Source organism: Equus asinus, chromosome 18, assembly GCF_041296235.1.
Source record: "Equus asinus isolate D_3611 breed Donkey chromosome 18, EquAss-T2T_v2, whole genome shotgun sequence".
Taxonomy (NCBI): Eukaryota; Metazoa; Chordata; class Mammalia; order Perissodactyla; family Equidae; genus Equus; species Equus asinus.
The window spans coordinates 19,196,757-19,215,750 of record NC_091807.1 but is presented as its reverse complement, the minus strand read 5'-3'; the positions used below and the strand labels follow the sequence as shown (position 1 = coordinate 19,215,750).

General features: G+C 32.6%; 1 protein-coding gene across 1 annotated transcript in view; it reads right to left on the bottom strand.

Moving 5' to 3' along the window:
• Positions 1–5,376: 5,376 nt before the first annotated feature.
• NCAM2 (neural cell adhesion molecule 2) overlaps positions 5,377–18,994 on the bottom strand; it is a 483,364-nt gene continuing 469,746 nt past the window's right edge. Inside the window, exons 17-18 of the mRNA XM_044751022.2 lie at positions 11,163–11,282; positions 5,377–7,649 (exon numbers count right to left, since the gene is read on the bottom strand). Coding sequence (XP_044606957.1) covers positions 7,538–7,649; positions 11,163–11,282 — 232 coding nt within the window. The 3' untranslated portion in view covers positions 5,377–7,537. The remainder of the gene's footprint in view (positions 7,650–11,162; positions 11,283–18,994) is intronic.

Here is an 18,994-nt window from a genome sequence, read left to right as displayed (position 1 = left end):
GACTTTTTTATGGTTTGCCTCTAAAGAATATGAAGTAGCTAACACTACTTATCAGAATCAGTATTGAAATATGTCAGATGTAGAATAATCATGGTCACCGTTTATTGATATTTCCTGTGTGGTAAGCATTACATAAAGAACTTTATAAACATTATCTCAATGAGTCCTTACATCAACTCTTGAAGATGAATATTATGCATATTATAACCACAGTTTTCTGGATAAAGGAACCAAGGTTTAAATTTTATATAAATTTTTATATAAATTTTATAAAGCTCAAGTTCAGAGCTAGCAATTAGTGGTAAAATTTGCATGTGAACCCAGGTCTATTGTAATTCCAATATCTGGGTTCTTATCTGCTTCTTAATGTTACTTCAATGATCCCAGTTCTGTCCTCACTGCAACTTAGTGAGAAATTCTTTCCTCATCTTTTTTTTTTTTTTTTCCTGGTGAGTAAAGATGTGGATCTCTTGGTATCTGAGTTAGTAAAAATTTCATTTATACCATTTAAAAGGGTATTTCCACTAGAATTGGTAAGGGAGCTTCATGTAGTCAAGCCGGTGAATAAAGCTTCCCAATCCCCATTGAGTTATCTTAAGTGTGTATTCCATCCTCTTTTATAAGGTTTGGATCTTTGCTTACAAAAAGATGCCTATTTCCTTCTCCCAGCCCAGGCTTCCAAGTACAAAGAAAGTTGCAACTTCCTTCTAAAACCTTCCATCTATAAAAACGACTCTTCTAAGAGAATTTCCAATTGCTTTATCTCCAGATGTGAGAGTATACAAATGTTTTGGACTGGTTTGGTTAATCATTCTTTCTTCTATATATCTCAATCTTCCCAGGTCAGTTTCAGACATTGATCATCTTTGTGACAGGTGAAAGGAAGATAAAGTGAGCCAATGAGGAATGCGGAAATGGGAGGTGGAAGAGGAGGTGTTGATATAAATTGAATCGTCAAGTTAATCTTTTTCCCCAAATACTAAGACATCTTATTCTTAGAAACATTTGCCTATAAAGGCTATACATCCTGCTGAATTAATAAAAAGACAGAGTAAATTAAATATTGATTGAATTTTATATTATTAGTACATGCGTAAGACACTTCACATAAAATAGAAAATGTTACTTATGTTCTGAGAATATTCTAACTTGATATTGAAATTTCTTTCAAAAAATTAAATTTAAAAAGAAATTTGAAGTGCTGACTCCGTATATAACATAAATCTTCGGAGACATACATTCGTTACCTATTTACAAGTAAAGAATATTTATAGGAGGCAATGGCTTGGGTTAGAAAGAAATGGAAGAAATTCGCTAAAATATTAACAGGGTTACCTGGTTCATTTCTATCAATATCAAAGACTTAGTTTTAGCCTCTTTCTCATAGTATATTTTGTATTTCATTTTAACTGCTCTTTTAATTAAATAGTGGATAATGAGAGAAACCACAATATATAAATGCCTTTTCTTTCACCCTTCAAAGCCTATTTAAGGTTATTTTTATTCTATATGTGTATGCACTTTGTGGAATTTATAGGGCTTATATTGAAAATTGTGCCCTTGTGAAAATTTGGCATTTACTATATATTTTTTTCATTTTAAGAATGAGTTAAACTTTACACTGGTTTAAACAAATGAAAGTACCTTATAAAAACACATGAGGAATAATTAGCTTCTTTATTTTTAATAACTCATGACATCCTACAAGAAGGAAAACGATACAATAAAGAGAAATAAAATTTCAGCATGAACTAGAAGTTAATACTAGCTTGTCACTCAAAATGTGTCTCCAACCCAGTGGATTTCAAATTTCTGTATTCACCAGAATTACTAGAAAGGCTTGTTAAAACACAGACTCCTGGGCCCCTCTTTCAGATGCTTCTGATTTAGTAGGTCTGTGGTGGAGACCAGAAATTTACATTTCTAAGTTCCCAGGTGGCTCTGATGCTACTGGTCTGGGGGCCATATTTTGAGAACCACTGCTCTTACCAACTGTTTATTAATTACACTCTAACGTAAATATAAACTGTAAATTCAGTAAACTTATTGGGCACCGTGTAGAAGCCAAAAGATTGTGACTCAGGATGAGGCAAGATGGCAGAAAGCCTTCTTTTCTTTTAAATATATAGAGATTTGTTCAGGAAATTTTAAAAACTGAAAGTATTTCTCAAGTCATAGGCTCACTCATCGCAGAGATCTTATTCAAAATAAACAGAAAATGCAACACTTTATTAAAGTAAAAGTCTCTTTACTATTAATATACAAATGGTGAAGAGTGACAATTTTGATATACTGTAAGCCATACTTTCAATGTCTCTCATAAATACAAAACTTCAACATTTGCAGAATAATTTTTACAGTTTAGACATATATATACAGCATTTCATAGGGACATACTATATTGAAACAATAAGAAAACTGAGATAGCTAGCTTAAAAATATAGAAATTGCATGGAATATATAAGTTCAAGAAAATAAAAGATAGTATGTTTTAATGCATACTGAACACGGCATAGAATTCACATACCAACAAAAAAGGTTTTTTAACTTTTATTTCTAAGTTCACATATTCCTAGTAGAGTTTAGAGGCAAGTGCTAAACCATGAACATTCCTTTAAGAATTGGAACAAATATATTTGCTCTTAACAGAACCATTTATTGTATATAACGCACGTTGTTCTCTAAGAAATCCTAGTTGCAAAATTGAATCCTAGGTTCTATTTGTTAACTTTCTTCTCTGGATTTCACTAAGCTCTCTCCTTTGCATCAGTGTAATTGGCCTTAATTTTCATCTTAGGGATGGACCCAATCCGTGGTCCAGCACATCGCACACTGAGGTCCTTCTTACCTAAACGAAGTGTAGCTCACGTTGCCTTTCTCGATTCTTTCAGTTCCCTGTTCCTCTATTCCCCTATGCCTGCTTGTGATGTGAAATGTTCCACCCGTCATTGTTTCGCTTATTCTTGTCCAAGGAAGGCTAAAATTAGATGCTAAAAGATATATGCTTTCATTTCAGGAAAAAAGAAATAAAAAGAAGTGGCAATATTTCATTTATATGGGCAATTTTTATATTAATAATTATACATCATATGGCCAAAATCCTGAAAATTATAAAAAAGAATTAAAGAGGTGGTACCTACTAATGTATTTAAGTTATTGATAAAATCCTATAGTGAATAATGAACTATTTTTATAAGAATATTAAGTATGTTATTAAATAAATATTAAGTATTATATATAATTTGACTTTCATATAAGGGGAAATAATTAATCTATTAGCATTCTTGTATAATGTTGTGAAATAGCTGCATCTCCATGGGTAAATGGAAATTTCAAAAAAGGAGAGGAGGGACCTGGAAGTAAATTTTATTTGTTCAGCAGTTGCTAGGCCTTTGTATAACTGTCTCATTTACGTATATAATTGTTTTATCTCAGAGCATTATTAAGCCCACGAGCAGAATACTTTCTTGAAAGATTTCATTTTCTGATGGAAGTACTTCATTTCTGTGATCTTCCACAGTCTAATTTTAGCACATGTTAATATATCTATTTTCAATTGCAATTTGAGAGAGGATGTAAGAATGGTTCAAAGGATTAACAAAAAGATGCAAAACTTTTCTTTCTAAAGATAAATAATGCAAACAATCTTATTTAAAAAAATATCTTCACCTACTCATAAAGTTTCTTGAATAAGCACTCTGGATATGATTATGAAAAAGACCTCCATGAGGGGTTGAAATAGAGCATCTACATTATTCTCTATGAAAAAGACACTTGCAAATTGAATAAGTAATTGTAATATGCTATTCCAATATTCCTTAAATTAAGAAATGGAGATTATTCTTTCCGTCTCTTTAGTTTCAGATATTTTCATCAGTGATTATCTTACCATCAACAATAAAAGATGATTTATGATCCCAAATTGAATATGTAACAAGAATAACGTAGACCCAAGTGACACCATAATAATTTACTCTGCCTTAAAAAGTCATGTTTTCTGTGTCTTACAACTGGTAAAACTCAATTTCAACAAAATCTAGAATGTATTTATTGTCTAGAACAACAATACAGAACAAATTAAGTATCTTTTGTGTAGGCATCAAAATAATTATTTTGTCATGAGTGGAAATAAGTTACACAGTATCAGCTGCTATATTTAGATTTTGTATGCAAGGTAAAGTAGTTGGAATTGAGTTTGTCCACTGAATGTAAATAAGAGTATCATTCTAGTGTTATAGATATAAGCAAAATCTATCAATAAAGTTTGCAGTTGTATTTTTTTCTTTTAATAAAGCAGAAAGTCATGCTAATGCAAAGGCACAAATACATTTTAATTATTTAAAATAAGAAGCATAAAATAAAGATATGATTATAAAGTTACCATTAATTGTTGCATTCAAATAAATAATTTGATTAATAAAATCCTTTATATAAATGTTTACTTCAAAGACTAAGATTCATGTAAACTTTGCTGGATCAAATAGTCTTTGAAAAATGCTATAATAGAAATTAGTGTTAAAAATAAAGGAAAACTTGAGAAACATTACTTTAATGTTAGACATTAGTATCAATAGAATGGCAACAAATCTACTCACAAAAATAATAAATAAATCTGTAGAAATCAAAATTCTTAAATTCCTTTGCAGATCATTGTAAAATATGCTGACACATTAATTTGTGCCAGTTTTAAAAAAAAAAATGTGCTAAAATGCTGATATTACTGTTCCCTCTTATATGTTGTTGGATATAGATTGTCATTGCCTAATTGCATATAACCTATCAAGAAATTCCAATATTTTCAGTGATATCTTTGCTTCTTTGTTTAAAGTAGTATAGAGTTCTGATTATTTAACCCTACTTATATTCAGTCAACTCTTTTTGACCTTTTATAGTAACATTTAAGAGTACTCATATAGTAAAAATATGTATACAGTTATATGGATATGTTTTTGTCTAGAATATGAATAAAAAATAAGAAAGAGATTATTTGAGTTCTACTCATATTTTACAATTTACTACAAGCCATCTCTTATTTGGAAACTTTTACAAAGGAGTAATTTGGAGCATTCCACTGAAACATTAAAAAAAAAATGTTTATCACAGTATTGCCTTGCTCCTGCATGGCATAGATTTCAAAGACAAGAGATAAAGACCACGTGGACAATTGAAACAGTGCACTTGAAACAGTCTGTCTACAATTAGTTCCAGATTATCTGTTAACTTCAGATCATTACTCCACATTAGTGGCAAGAAATTGAACAGCATATATATATATATATATATATATATATATATATATATATATATGAAAGAAATATTTAAGTAAATTGCTTTATATGGAAAATCCAAAGAAATGAGAGAAACAAAACTTTCAAATTGAGAAAACACAAAAGTATCTGTTCTTTATTATGATTTCTCTACTCTTGAAGTAAAGCACGAATATAACAGTAGTAAACATGCTGAATTGCTGTCTCAGTTTTCCTAATTCTTTCACCATTATTAGTTTAAAACCATGTAGCCCCATGCAGGAAAATTGGCATTCGTGGCTACGTTATTAAGCCCAGTTACTTTGCACAAACTAATTCAAGTATTTTAACTAGTTTTAGCACATTGGTACAAAAGAGAAAAAAAACTAAAATAAAACAACAGATGATCAGACAAACATAACATAAACATCAACAGTCAAATCCATCAAAAGACCAGTTGGATAATTCTTGCTCAAATTTTTAGGTAGGCACAGGAATTCTTTTCCTTCAGAATCTGCCATAAAGAAGCAAGGAGTGATTGCTGCATTATAACCCTGTAAATTATGGCAACGATACTGTGGATATTTAGTGCCTGAACATGCAGATGGGCACAGTCTGTGTTGCTGATAACCAAAATTGTGTAAAATTAGTTAGTTGTCTCTCCTTGACTGATGGAGCACTTTTCAAGCACTTTATAAATAAAAATATTCATGAATGGCATTAATTTTATATTTAATATTCATCAAATTATCTCTATAGAGAGACATCCTAAGGCGGGTCGCTCTGCATTGTTAACATTCCTCCAGCGTTCTTTTGGTACGCATTCCCCAACCAATCAATGTTTGAGTATAATACCACCTGAAACACTAAAGGTTATGAATATGATGGGGCCTAAAGAAACCTTTGGCTCTCTAGGGTAAGAAACAATCTAAAACCTGCTCCCCATTGGTATGTATATTTATAATCATAAATACATTTTTTTACCTTACATATACGTGACAATCAGGTTTCAATCTTTTACCTCTGGGAGCTTGCATAGCTTGGAAGTTAAGAAGTATTTTATTCTGGTATAGGTCCTAAAACATAGTAATATTAGAAAGTTTGTGTTGAACAGTTAAAGAATTTCTTCAACCAAAGTTTATCAAAATCTTAAAATGACATCTAGCTACAACATCCAGAAGAAAAACAGATAGTGGCAATTCAGTTGTTTATCACTGACACTATTATGCATGTTTAAATGCTAATTTCTCCTCAATTTAACCAGTAAGGATTTCAATTTCCATTAGCCAATTGCATTTAATGATTGACCTATAACACTGGAAAAATAAATTTTTAAGCAAAGATTATCTAAAACAATAGGCAAAAAATGTGTATGAGGATATGGTTTGAACTATTTGGACACTAAAGATTTGCTTTTCGATAAAATTATTTAAAAAGTAAAAGATAATAACATATTTATAAATATATCAAGACAATATTGATGTTGTTCCCATTTCAATTTACTTTATTTGAAGCTGAGGGCAAAAATCAATATTATTTTCACTTGCGATACATTTTGTGTAATTCATTGTGAATGAATATGGCATATTTAAGAGAGAGATTTACGCAATCGTTCTAATCTAATTTTGTACACAACTAATATTCGTTCAAATGGGTAACAATTTTGATCTGGCACTTCAGTCTATCAGAAATCAATGTTGAAATAGCATTGTAATTATAACTTAAAAAGAGTTTTCCGAGGTTTCTCTCAATTTTCAATATCTGCTAAAGATACGTGGCTCCTTTAAGCTCAGGTTCCCCGAAATTCTCCTGATAAAAAGTCTAACCTTTATTGAGTGTTTTCATTTTAAACCGAAATCCACTTTAATAATCTACTTGCCCAAGATAGGATTAAAAAACATGCAGGGCTTTCTTATACATTTAGCTCACAAAGTTTTTGTTTTGTATTCTTCTTAAACCCCTATTTGTTGGAGAGGTCGTGATACTTAAGAAACAGAGCGCTTTAGCCATATAATCAATTGCAGTACTTCGATCATAGTGTCAAATTGATACCCAAGAGCTGGTGCCAGTCAGGTCTCTATATCTAAATTCATAACAAAATAAACAACAACAATAACAACAACAACAACAACAAAAGGAAATGGACTATGGGCAGGAGTATTTGATCGTATGTATATGTGTACAAGCTATTCCAAGCTAGAAGTTTCCCAAGAAATTAAGGTCCATGGAATCATTTTGGTCATAGGGTCACTGCAATCCAAATGCTCTTTGTAGCCTCTGTAATGTTGGTGTTATGCTTTGCTGTCATCCTCTTTTGATTGGATGATGTCATTAGAAACCTTAATTTCTATAGTTTCTGGATTTAGGACTTCTTTCCCATTTTCTTCTTTTAAAGGCAATTTTCTGGAAGGAAATACAAAAATAATAGTCTTCATTTGGTAAGGCACATTAAGGTATCCCTTAATATTTCACTTATTGTTTTGTAGCAGGAGATATGCTACAATTATTAGAATAAAAAGGAATCAGATTTGTTAACGTAATATTACACTGACAGAAAAGTAATTGAAAAGAGAATAAAATAATATTGTCTATTGTCAAAATGTAATGCAGAATGATGAGTGAAAAAATATATTTGTAGATTTAGATGCACCAACTCGCTCATTATAGAGTGGCTTAGGTTTGATAACCAGTTGTTGATATTAAAAATATAATTCCTTTGGAATGTAAAAAAGCCAAAACATTTTTATACGTCAACTAGACAATTTACTAGTACTCAGGTTTTTCAAGTAAAAACAATCGATAGTTGCTGCCATATTCTGTTATACAAACTTCAGAAGCTGGGTGAATTAGCAATATCCTTTGGAACTTAATGCAAATAAATATATTTCAGGACTTTCTCACTTTTTGAATTCACTGTCTGTCTTTTTCCATTGGTCTCTTTTCACTATTTTTTTTTCTTGTTACCTTTGTGACATCTATGAGCACTCTTTTTTCAAGAGTTGTTTCCAGTTTAACCTATGAAGCAAGAGCAACCTTTATTTCTTAAATTAAGACAGCTTCACAAATCTTACTATTGTGGACAGATTTTTGGGACCCCTCTCCCTGGTCTGACAGGAGACCCTAACAAGCCAACTGCAAAGGCTTTAAGTCGGTACAATAAAATCCACGCTGTGTTGTGAAGCAGGCGTGCGGGCCATCTTCATCTTGCGTCACATGACCTTGCATCCCCACTCCTCATGACAAAGATGCCAGCTGGACAACAGGAAAAGATAATGGGTAGCTCGCTCTCCCATTTCCCAGCTGCATTTCCTAGAGATTGAAGGAATAATTAAAGACCCTGGTCCTTGCCTCCCTGCACACATAGATAACATCAGCATCTCTGAACTTTGATGTATAACCAGGAAATTCTTGTTTATGTTATCTTCAATGTGGAATCTAGAGAAAAGTCCAGATGCACTCTATCTCTTTTTTTTGTTGACACATATGAAATCTAGTTGGAAGATTTTTTTTCTTTTCCTCTTCCCTCCACGTGCACTATTTGTGAAAGAGAGATAAGCTGCACTTAACCTCACACCCCTGGGAGCAGCTCCATCAGAGCTCTCTGTTGAACTGGTTTCCTCGCTTTGAACTCCTCATGCTGATTATTGAAATTCTTTCAGTAATATCACCTAGACTCTTTATTTCAGTCGACACTAGGATGGCAATGAATCAAGATTTCTAGTTTTTTTCACCATTCTTAAATTCGCTATGTTTTACTATTTTTTTAAAAGAATTGGCACCTGAGTTAACAACTGTTGCCAATCTTCTTTTTTTTTTCTGCTTTTTTCTCCTCAAATCCCCCCAGTACATTTTTAGTTGTATATTTTAGTTGTGGGTCCTTCTAGTTGTGGCATGTGGGACACCACCTCAACATGGCCTGATGAGCGGAGCCATGTCCGTGCCCAGGATCCGAACCCTGGGCCGCTGAAGCAGAGCGCGCCAACTTAACCACTCAGCTACGGGGCGGGCCCCTATTTTTTGCTAGTTTTACTGTTACATCTTGGGTACACGGTTTGGGGGGTAATTTTTCCTCCCTTGACAAAATAATTTTTCCACATCAAAAAAATTAAGTTACAAATAAAACTCATTCACCTCTCCGACTTTAGCCTCACCATTTTATGGGGCAGTGAATGCTACTATGCTAGTTCCTCTGAAATTTATTTATAATTTATTTTATATTTTTGAATGAGAAGGGTAAACCATTGCATTCTGAAGCTCAAAGCTATTTTGTGAAAACTAACCAATTGAAAGTAAGTAATAAGAAAAAACTGCTTAGATCCATTTCTGGAAGATAAGTAGCATCTAGTTTGTATTACTAGGGTAGGCTCTTTTACATGTATTAGAAATATTGGATTCACAGCTCTGCCCTTCTCTTGTTCTGTGTACTGAAAACACTGACAATAAAAGATTATAAAAACAACAAGTCACTTCTAGCATCCAAATGTAAAGAAATTCAGAGCTCTGATGGAAGGTTTCAAAATGCTTACTATGTCCTACTCAAAGAACTAAGTACTGAGTCTGTAATTAACCAGTGTTTGCAACTAATTTGCCAATGGTGTACTTTTGCGTATATTATTTTTCACTACTTATGTTTGTGTTGTTTTCTATTATTTTTATGTTGAATATTTTTTTTCTATAGTTGAGACCCAGAGTAGTTATTTTGTTTTGTTCAAAACACAGCCCTGCCATATGTAAGGGTATTTTCTTAAGTAGTTTTCAAACACATCTATGTATCATTGTAACTGTTAATTAATAGACAGGAATTTGATTTGTTGTGTAATATTTTGCGTCATTAAAAAGACTTCTGATTTGTAAGGTCTCTACAAAGGTTAACTTCAATTTAGAGAGTAATAATCTCTATATGCAGTCACTAAAAACAGCCTGAGGATTTCTACTGAAATTTTAGCTACAGAGTCGTACTTCATATATGTCTAAATATTCATCGTTTCAGCTCCTTGAGAGAACACAGAGGGGGTTTCTGAAACAAGCTATTGTCTTCACCTGTGACAACACTTTGCCTTTCATTCAGCATGAGAAGCCTGAATCAAATTTCTCTGCAAGGGAATGCTAGCTGGTAAAGAAAAAAGGAATATTTATTTTGAAAAACAATAAAGTTTAAAAGTCATTTGGGTGAGCAATATTTAAGGAATAATATGACAGCCATGGTTTTGTTAGTATCAAATATAGCAATACAGCACTACTATTATTATTGTCAAGGATGCCTTTGGCTTTAATCATCTTAACTTTCATGTGTATGAACATCATCTTTGCTTATGTTCATCATCTTTGCAGGTTTAGCTGAAATACCTACTGTGTTTTGAATGGAGCCCTGATGGATGCAGAAAGAAGTAAATAACATAATCTTGAATGGAGACCAAGCACCATTTACTGTATACTCATTAAAGTGATAGTTTAACAGTATTTCTTCCTCTTCTTAACAAATATTCTTTCCATTTTTAAATAGACTTGTGTATAATCCACCCTATTTATTTCTATTTTAGATTGTCATATTCATATTTAAAGTGATGACCAATTTCCTCACACACCTCTATCTCAGTGAAAATCAATCAAAGTTTGAAAGTACCACTTTCTTAAAGAGTAAGATTAGTGTAGGAAAACCCAACTCTGTAACACATTTCTGTCTTTTTGATATTTTGCATAAAATTATAAATAGATATTTGAACAGTAGATTATTCAACATTGATACAGAATTTTTGTGTGGAATGTCTCAATAGAAAATAGATTTTAGATGTACTTTCATTGAAAAAGAAATACTTTTCTGTAAATGATGTTATTTGTAATACATGCTACAAATAATGCTAATGTGTTATCACTCTCAAAATACTTCTCTATAAATAAGCACTTCGAGCTACATACTCAGGCTCCGTTAGTGGTGTTGTTTCATTCGGCTCGTTTACTGGGCTCCCATCTTCATGGTTAGTAATTCTTTCATCTTCTGTTCTCATCTCCACTATTGGTTCTTTTGATCCATCTTTCCTAGAGAAGTAAAGAAAAAGAATCTTATGTATGTAATGGAAAAAGGATGCATTATGGAGCATAATTTAAAATCTCCATCTAATCCTGCCTCCCTCCAAATAAATCCAACATGGTCATAAGAATACCACTAGGAAATTTTTTCCATTTAAATTCATCTAATCATGTATTTTTCACTCAGAAAAAATAGAAAGATATTCCATTTTGTCTAGAATTACTTTTCTCATTAAAATTGTGTTATTTTGCAAAAGTAGTTCAAATTTTAAGTTTTATTGTGTCATTTCTTTTAGGAATTAAATGAAAAGTATTTTTGCTGAATAAAATTTATGACATGAAATTGCTTTCGTTCTCCTGAACTAGCCATATACATTTAAAAACATCTTTTAAAAATTTGAAAAATAGTATCAGAAATATTGCTTCTATTTCAAAATTTGTAAGATAAAATATATACACGTTTTATTGTTTTAAATGTCTCAATTTATATGAATGATGTTAACTATAGTGCGATCATTGAATTTTAACATATTCATGTTTTCAAGGAAATAGTTGAAATAAAAACAATGTTGTAACATATATACATGATATTTTTGTTTATAATTTCATATCCATGTCATCTTTATTGGATTTCTAAAATACGAGAGTGAGTGTAATTTATCACAAATGTGAAATGTAGAAAGATTACTGCAAAGATTCACACCCAAAAAAATAAACAGAAATAAGAAAAATAGGAAAGACATTTGGTGAAGATAAAGAGTGAAGTGAAATATAAGGGTTGGAGATGACCCACTTATAACACAGGTTAATAATTTGGCACACAAAAAATTTAAGAAAGAGGTGGGGTCTTCACCTCCCCAGGAACATAGTCTTACACACAAACCCTCAATTGCATTCTTACGTATTTACAAATGAGTTGAAGACTTATGTCTACCTGAAAATCTGTACATGAATGTTTATAGAAGCTATACTCTAATTGCCAAAAATTGGAACCAATCAAGATGTCTTTCAACAGGTGCATGGATAGACAAACTGTGGCACATCCATATAACTGGATATTACTCAGCAATAAAGAGAAATGAGCTATCAAACAACAGAAAGACATGGAAGAACTTTAAATGCACATTGCTAAGGGAAATAAGGCAGTCTGAAAAGGCTACATACCATGCAAATCCAATTATATGACATTCTGGAAATGGCAAAATTATAGAGATAGTAAAAAGATCACTGGTCACCATCCCAGGGGTTCAGGGTGAGGGAGTGAAGGAGAGATGTAATGGTGGAGCACTGGGCATGAGAGGGCAGCGAAACTGTTCTATGTGATACTGTATGGTAGATAGATGACACTGAAGTTCGTTCTTAAAAATCAAGTAAACCAGGATTACACATAAAACAAAGCAAACAGCAAAAACCTAACAACGGCCCACATACTTAACAGACCTCACAGATCTTGAGATTTGAACAGGAAAATATTAAGGATGATAAAACACTTCTGATCAGGTGGCAGGTTTGAAAACGTTGCTGAGTATGTAGGTACCTCACAGACAAATACATCAAAATTTGAAGGATGTGAGTCAGTAGAAATAGAAGAAAACCTAGAGATCAATAGTGAAGAACTCTTTATACCTCTAAAACTCAAATGTCTATGGGAGCTGGTGATTCAGAATGTTTAGCAGCATTCTCTGATTAGGAGCTCCAAATAAGTGCAATCAATATAATAGTAAAGATGATTAAAGAGCCTATCACCATTAAATTTTAGATTTATGTTGTTTGCTTATTTGTTTGTTGTAGCTTTTATTCTTCAATTGATTCTTTTAAAAAATTCTTCATGAAACCAATGCTCTTGATGACATAGAGGATGATAGTATTTGGAAAAACGTTAACTATTAATGATTCTGAGCAGAAAAGTGATTCGAAGTTTGGATTTTATTTTTAATTGTATTAACAATAGATACAGGTCTATGATGAAATGAAACAGATTGCAAAGAAAAGATAATGAACTTGATTTTAATTGTATCTTCTCTACTGAAAATAAACACATAAACAAACAACTTAAACTAGAAAGGATAAAATAAATTTTACAGAAAGGAAATGAAAGTGTAGCAAGAGAAAATTGTGAGTTGCTCTAAAATCCTTATTTTTGTTTTTAATGATCTTTTAATTTTTAAAAAGCTAGCATGTTTATGTACTATAAAGTGCTACAAAAAGACAGAGAGGGAAAAGTGAACCTCCCTACCATTCCTTTCTCATAGGATATTTAGTTATTTATCAGAGAGACAATTACTGATATATATTTTATATATATATATTATTTTTGTTTTGGTGAGGAAGATTGGCCTTGAGCTAACATTTGTTGCCAATCTTCTTTTTTTTTTTGCTTGAAGAAGATGGTCCCTGAGCTAACATCTGTGCCAATCTTCCTCTATTTTGTATGTGGGATGCTGCCACAGCATGGCTTGATGAGCAGTGTGTAAGTCTGCACCTGGGATCTGGGCCTGTGAACCTGGGGCTGCCGAAGTAGAGTGTGTGAACTTAACCACTATGCCACTGGGCCAGCCCCATCAGTTACATTTTTAAATCTTGTTTTCAGAGATATTCTGTGCATGTACCAGCATATATGTATGAAAGAGCATATAGCTGTTTTTAAGCACATGGTAACATACCAACTGCATGTAATTTTGCCTTTTCAATTAACATTAAGTATTAGCCGGAGCCCATGAGAAAACATTCAGAGCTGCCTCTCTCTTTTTCATGATGCATCCCGTCCTGTTGTACGTATACACCACCACGTATTTGATCAGGTTCCAAATGACAGACATTTACGTTGTTTCCAACCCTTTCTATTACAAGAAATACTGTAAGGATGATCAAGTTAATATTTTACTTACCCTTATGTGAATATATCTGAAGCACACATATAATTTACGTGAATCTAATTCCTATTCTGTATAAATTATATTTAATTATACTTGAAGTGATATCAGAATCATTACCGATATTTCCTGTGGAATTATAAAGAGTGACAGGATAATATTTTGTTGAAATTGTCATAAAAATGTATGCCATAATTTATGGACAATTTCACAGTTTATAGACTAGTAAACTTTCTATAAATTCTGGCCAGATTTCTGGAACTGATTATTATGCAGAAAATGATGACGAGTATAGCAGAGCAGTTTAGAGGATGTGTCCTGGAACCAAACTAGCTGGCTTTCACACTCACTCACTGCATAAGCATTTCTGTCTGCTGTTGCTTGATTAGCAAAAAAGGGATGATAATGATAACACACTACTTTCTGCAGAGTGCTTAGAAGGGTGCCTGACATATATGCAGCACTGAAACAGTCCTGACTGTCATCAGTATCCGAGGAAGGCAAGGAGGATTGATGTTAGGAAATACGTTACTAAAACTTGCAACTTGAACAAGTTACAGAAAAAGAAAATGAAGATATCTTGATGCACACTGAGAAAAATTATTTAATAAAATTTACCAATTCTTGAATAAAAAGGTAAAGATTCATATAATTAATGGCATCATAAACAAACATCTCAACTTTGGGATAGACCGGGAAAAATATTTGCAACAAATACAACATCGAGTGATTAAGGGCCACATTATATAATCAACAAGTAAGAGAAAAGTTAAATAACTCTATGAAAATGTGTAAAGAATATGAAGAGAAAATTCCAGGAAAAAGTAAAAGGATCAAAATCATAAAACAAATAAGCTAAGATTCAATCTGGATCAGAAAAATTGTAAATGATATTTTTTATTTATTGTATTGGCAAAAATAAAAATAAATTGATAATATTCAATGTTTGATAAGCTGTAGCAAAATATACATCCCCCAATTTTATTGGGAGTGAGAACTGGTATAGACTTCTGTGAGCAATTTGCCAGTATTTTTTGGTTTTGATCCCTCATTCCACATCTAGGAGGTAAGTGCACATTTACAGCAGGATTTATGTAAAAAGGAAGTTCAAAAGAGCATATTTTACTTGAATATTATAAAAATATTGACAGTTTCATCTAAACTGTAACAATGGAGAAGTGCATAAATATCTTACGGTATCTAATACTATGGAATACTACTTATGAAAAGAATGAGTCAGAAATTTATGTCTTGAAACAGAATATTATTGAAGCTGCATTGCTATGTAAGAAAAAACTGCAATAATAGATATATGTATATATACAGATTGGTGTCTGTGTGTGTGTGGGTGTGTGTGAAGTCAGATGTAATTCTTGCCTTTGTTTCCCTATAGATAAGGTGTGTATTTCCTCTACCTCTGTCAGGAGTTTTTCTTTATCTTTGAATTTCTGTAGTTTGAAAATGAGATGTCTAGGTGTAGTTTTGTTTTGTTTTGTTTTTGTTTTTGACATTTTTCCTCCTGGATGTTCTCTGGACTTCCTGGATCTGTAGTTTTATGTCTGACACTAATTTGGGGAATTCCTCAGTCATTATTATTTAAAATATTTCTTCTGTTCCTTTTTCTCTTTCTTCTCTTTCTGGTATTCCCATTACACGTGTGTCTTGCCTTTTGTAGTTGTCCCAGTTCTTAGGTAGTCTGGTTTCTTTTCGATCTTTTTTCTGTTTGCTTTTAAGTGTTGGCGTTTTCTATTAAGATGTCCTCAAGCTCAGGGATTCTTTCCTCAGCTGTGTCCAGTCTACTGATAAACTCATCAAGGGTGTTCTTCATTTCTGTTGTGGTGTTTTTGATTTCTAGCATCTATATTGGATTCTTTCTTAGAATTTCCATCTCTGCTTACATTGCTCATTTCTTCTTGCATGCTGTCTACATTATCTGGTACAGTTCTTACCGTATTAATTGCATATTTTTTAAATTTTTTGCCTGATAATTCCAACATCTCTGTTTTATCCAAACATGGTTCTGATGCTTGCTCTGCCTTTTCAAATTGAATTTTCCCTTAGTATGCCTTGTAATTTTTTCTTGATAGTGGGACATGATGTACTGGTTACAAGGAACTGCTGAATATAGGTGTTTGGTAACATGGTGGTAAGGTGTGATGTGGAGGATGCATTCTATAGTCCTACCATTAGGTCTCAGTCTTTTAGTAAGTCTGTGCCCCTGGACTGTGAACCTCACAACTGCTTCCTGGTTTTTCTTCTTCCCGCTCCTTAAATGCAACAGGATGGCTAGAGTGGGCTGGAGTTGGGTGTTTCCCTTCCCATATGTGGAAACCTAGAGGGGACTGGAGTTGGGTATTTCTCTTTCTCTACATTGAAAAGCCATTTCCACATACATGCACACATACATACACAAATTTTAGCTAGTTACTTCTTATTATTCCCTTATAATTTAGTTCTTTTACAACTTGCTGAGACAAGTTTGGGTAAATTTTTGGGGTTTTTTTATGTAGCATTTATAACAGAATTTATTTATTTATTTATTTATTTGATTTTTTTTTTAACTGAAATGTGTTTTCCCTCAGGGTAAAAGCTAGATCTTGGCAGGGACTAGTTTGCTTTTCCTCGCAGAATTGTGTCTCTGGGGTTTAGAATACTGCCTGTTTATGCAGGTGTTCAATAGATATTTGTTAGTATAAATAAATGCTTGGGTAAATAAGAGTAAAGTAGTTTGATAAATTAGGAAGCATTAGCCATTTTTATAAGATAAACTATGAGAATGTAAGACAAATGTAAATTTAAATTGTTAAGAGCCAAATAATAATGAAATATTCTAGAACTTTAATGTCATCCTGTATGTTACTGGTATTCAGCTCTCTTTTTTCTGCAACATGATGCTCTTTAAACAAGAATTCTCTAAGTATGTAGTTATGTAGTAAATCTACATAGTCTTGTAACTTGTGATAGCATGAAAGAACTAGTCTCGTCTCGGAATGCTTGGGATCATGTTTAGAAACTGGAATTAATTCAATTAATCAAATCAGTAATATCCTATTTCTCATTGTGAGTTTATATAACCCTTTTCAAAAGATTATATATAATCTTTTCCCAATTTGAATGATGAACTTTTGAAAATGAGTTGAAAACTCTTTTCCCAAGCCAAGAGAAATTATGATATGGAAAGTTGTGATGGATAATAAACGTGGAGTGAAACATGTGTTTTCATCTTCCCAAGTCTTTAAGGTTAATAAAACTCAGCGGGATTTATAAACAGATGAGCTGGTGGATTAATTAACAAATAACGGAGTCAAATAAAAATAAATAGCAGAACTCGAATCATTGTTTTGCACATGGTTATCAACATTCCTTCAGTTAGTTAAGACAAAAACATGATGCTCCTTTTTAACTTCTCTCCTTCTTTCACCCCAAAGTCCAATCAATCAATAGCAGTTGACTCTACTTCACCTATGTCTAGAGTCTATACACTTTTATGTGCCTATATTGCTACAACTTTGGTCCAAAAGATCATCATTTTTCACCTGGAGTATTTCAAGACCCTCCTACCCGGTCTCCCTGATTCTAAATCTTTCCTCTACATCTACCAACCCTCCAGTGATCCATTCTTCATGAGTAGCTAAAGTAATCTTTAAAAACTTCCAGTAGCTTTCTACACAGAAAAAAAGTAAAGTTTCTTACTTTGACCCAATAAGATTTAATATTTCATTCCCTAGACAAGTCTCCAACCTAATATTTGTACCCGTCTCTCTTTCTGCCTTGCACTACTCATGTTAATTTGGCCTTTAACATACTAAATTTATTCCTCCCTTAACAGCCTTCATATTAATTGTTATATCAGCATAGAATGTTCCTCCCTGATCATTATATGGCCCCTTATCACTCACACTTCAGCTTAAATTTCAACTTCTCTGACAGGACTTTATGACCCAATCTTTAGTAACAGTTTATCATTCTGTTTTTCTTTTCTTTCTTTCTTCTTCTTCTTCTTCTTTTTTTTTTTTTTTGCTGAGGAAGATTGGCCCTGAACTAACATCTGTTGCCACTCTTCCTCTTTTTGGTTGAGGAAGTTTGTCTCTGAGCTAACATCTGTGTCAATCTTCCTCTATTTTTGTATGAGGGATGCTGCCACAGCATGGCTTGATGAGCAGTGTGTAGGTCCGTGCTGGGGATCTGAACCTGCAAACCCTGGGCCACCAAAGCAGAGTGTGTGAACCCAACCTCTACGCCACTGGGCTGACCCATGTTTTTCATTTTTTTTAGTGCTTATCACTACCAGACATTTTAATTTTTAAATGGTGTTTATCATCTGTCTTCTTGCATTAGAACATGAGTACCGTGTGAACAAAATTCTTATTTGTTTTGTTCAACACTTTATGGCTAAGTTGTGTAGCAGTGCTTGTTATCTAGTATTTATTCCATAAATATTTGCTCAATGCTTGAGCAAGAATGAAGATGTATAAAATTCATCTTTGATTTATGTGTGAATATATATGTATACACATGTAACATATGTATATATGTGTAATTATGTTACATAATACATTATTTTCTCAATATGTGAAAAACAAACTAAAACGAAGTTTGGTGATACATGTATTTAGCTAATGAGACAATGTAAAAGCACAGCAAGTTGTTAGGAAGTAGAATATTTTCTTATGAAGAAAACAAGAGATATTTGACAGTGAATTGATCCCACTATATTTACTATGTCACACATTGATATTCTATTCAAGTGTGAAGCAGAATCTAATTCCTGTTGTTCTTTTCTATGCTCTCTGTCCAAGTAAGTAAGTGGCATTTTGATTGAGAATTGAATCTATTTTTTAATCGAAA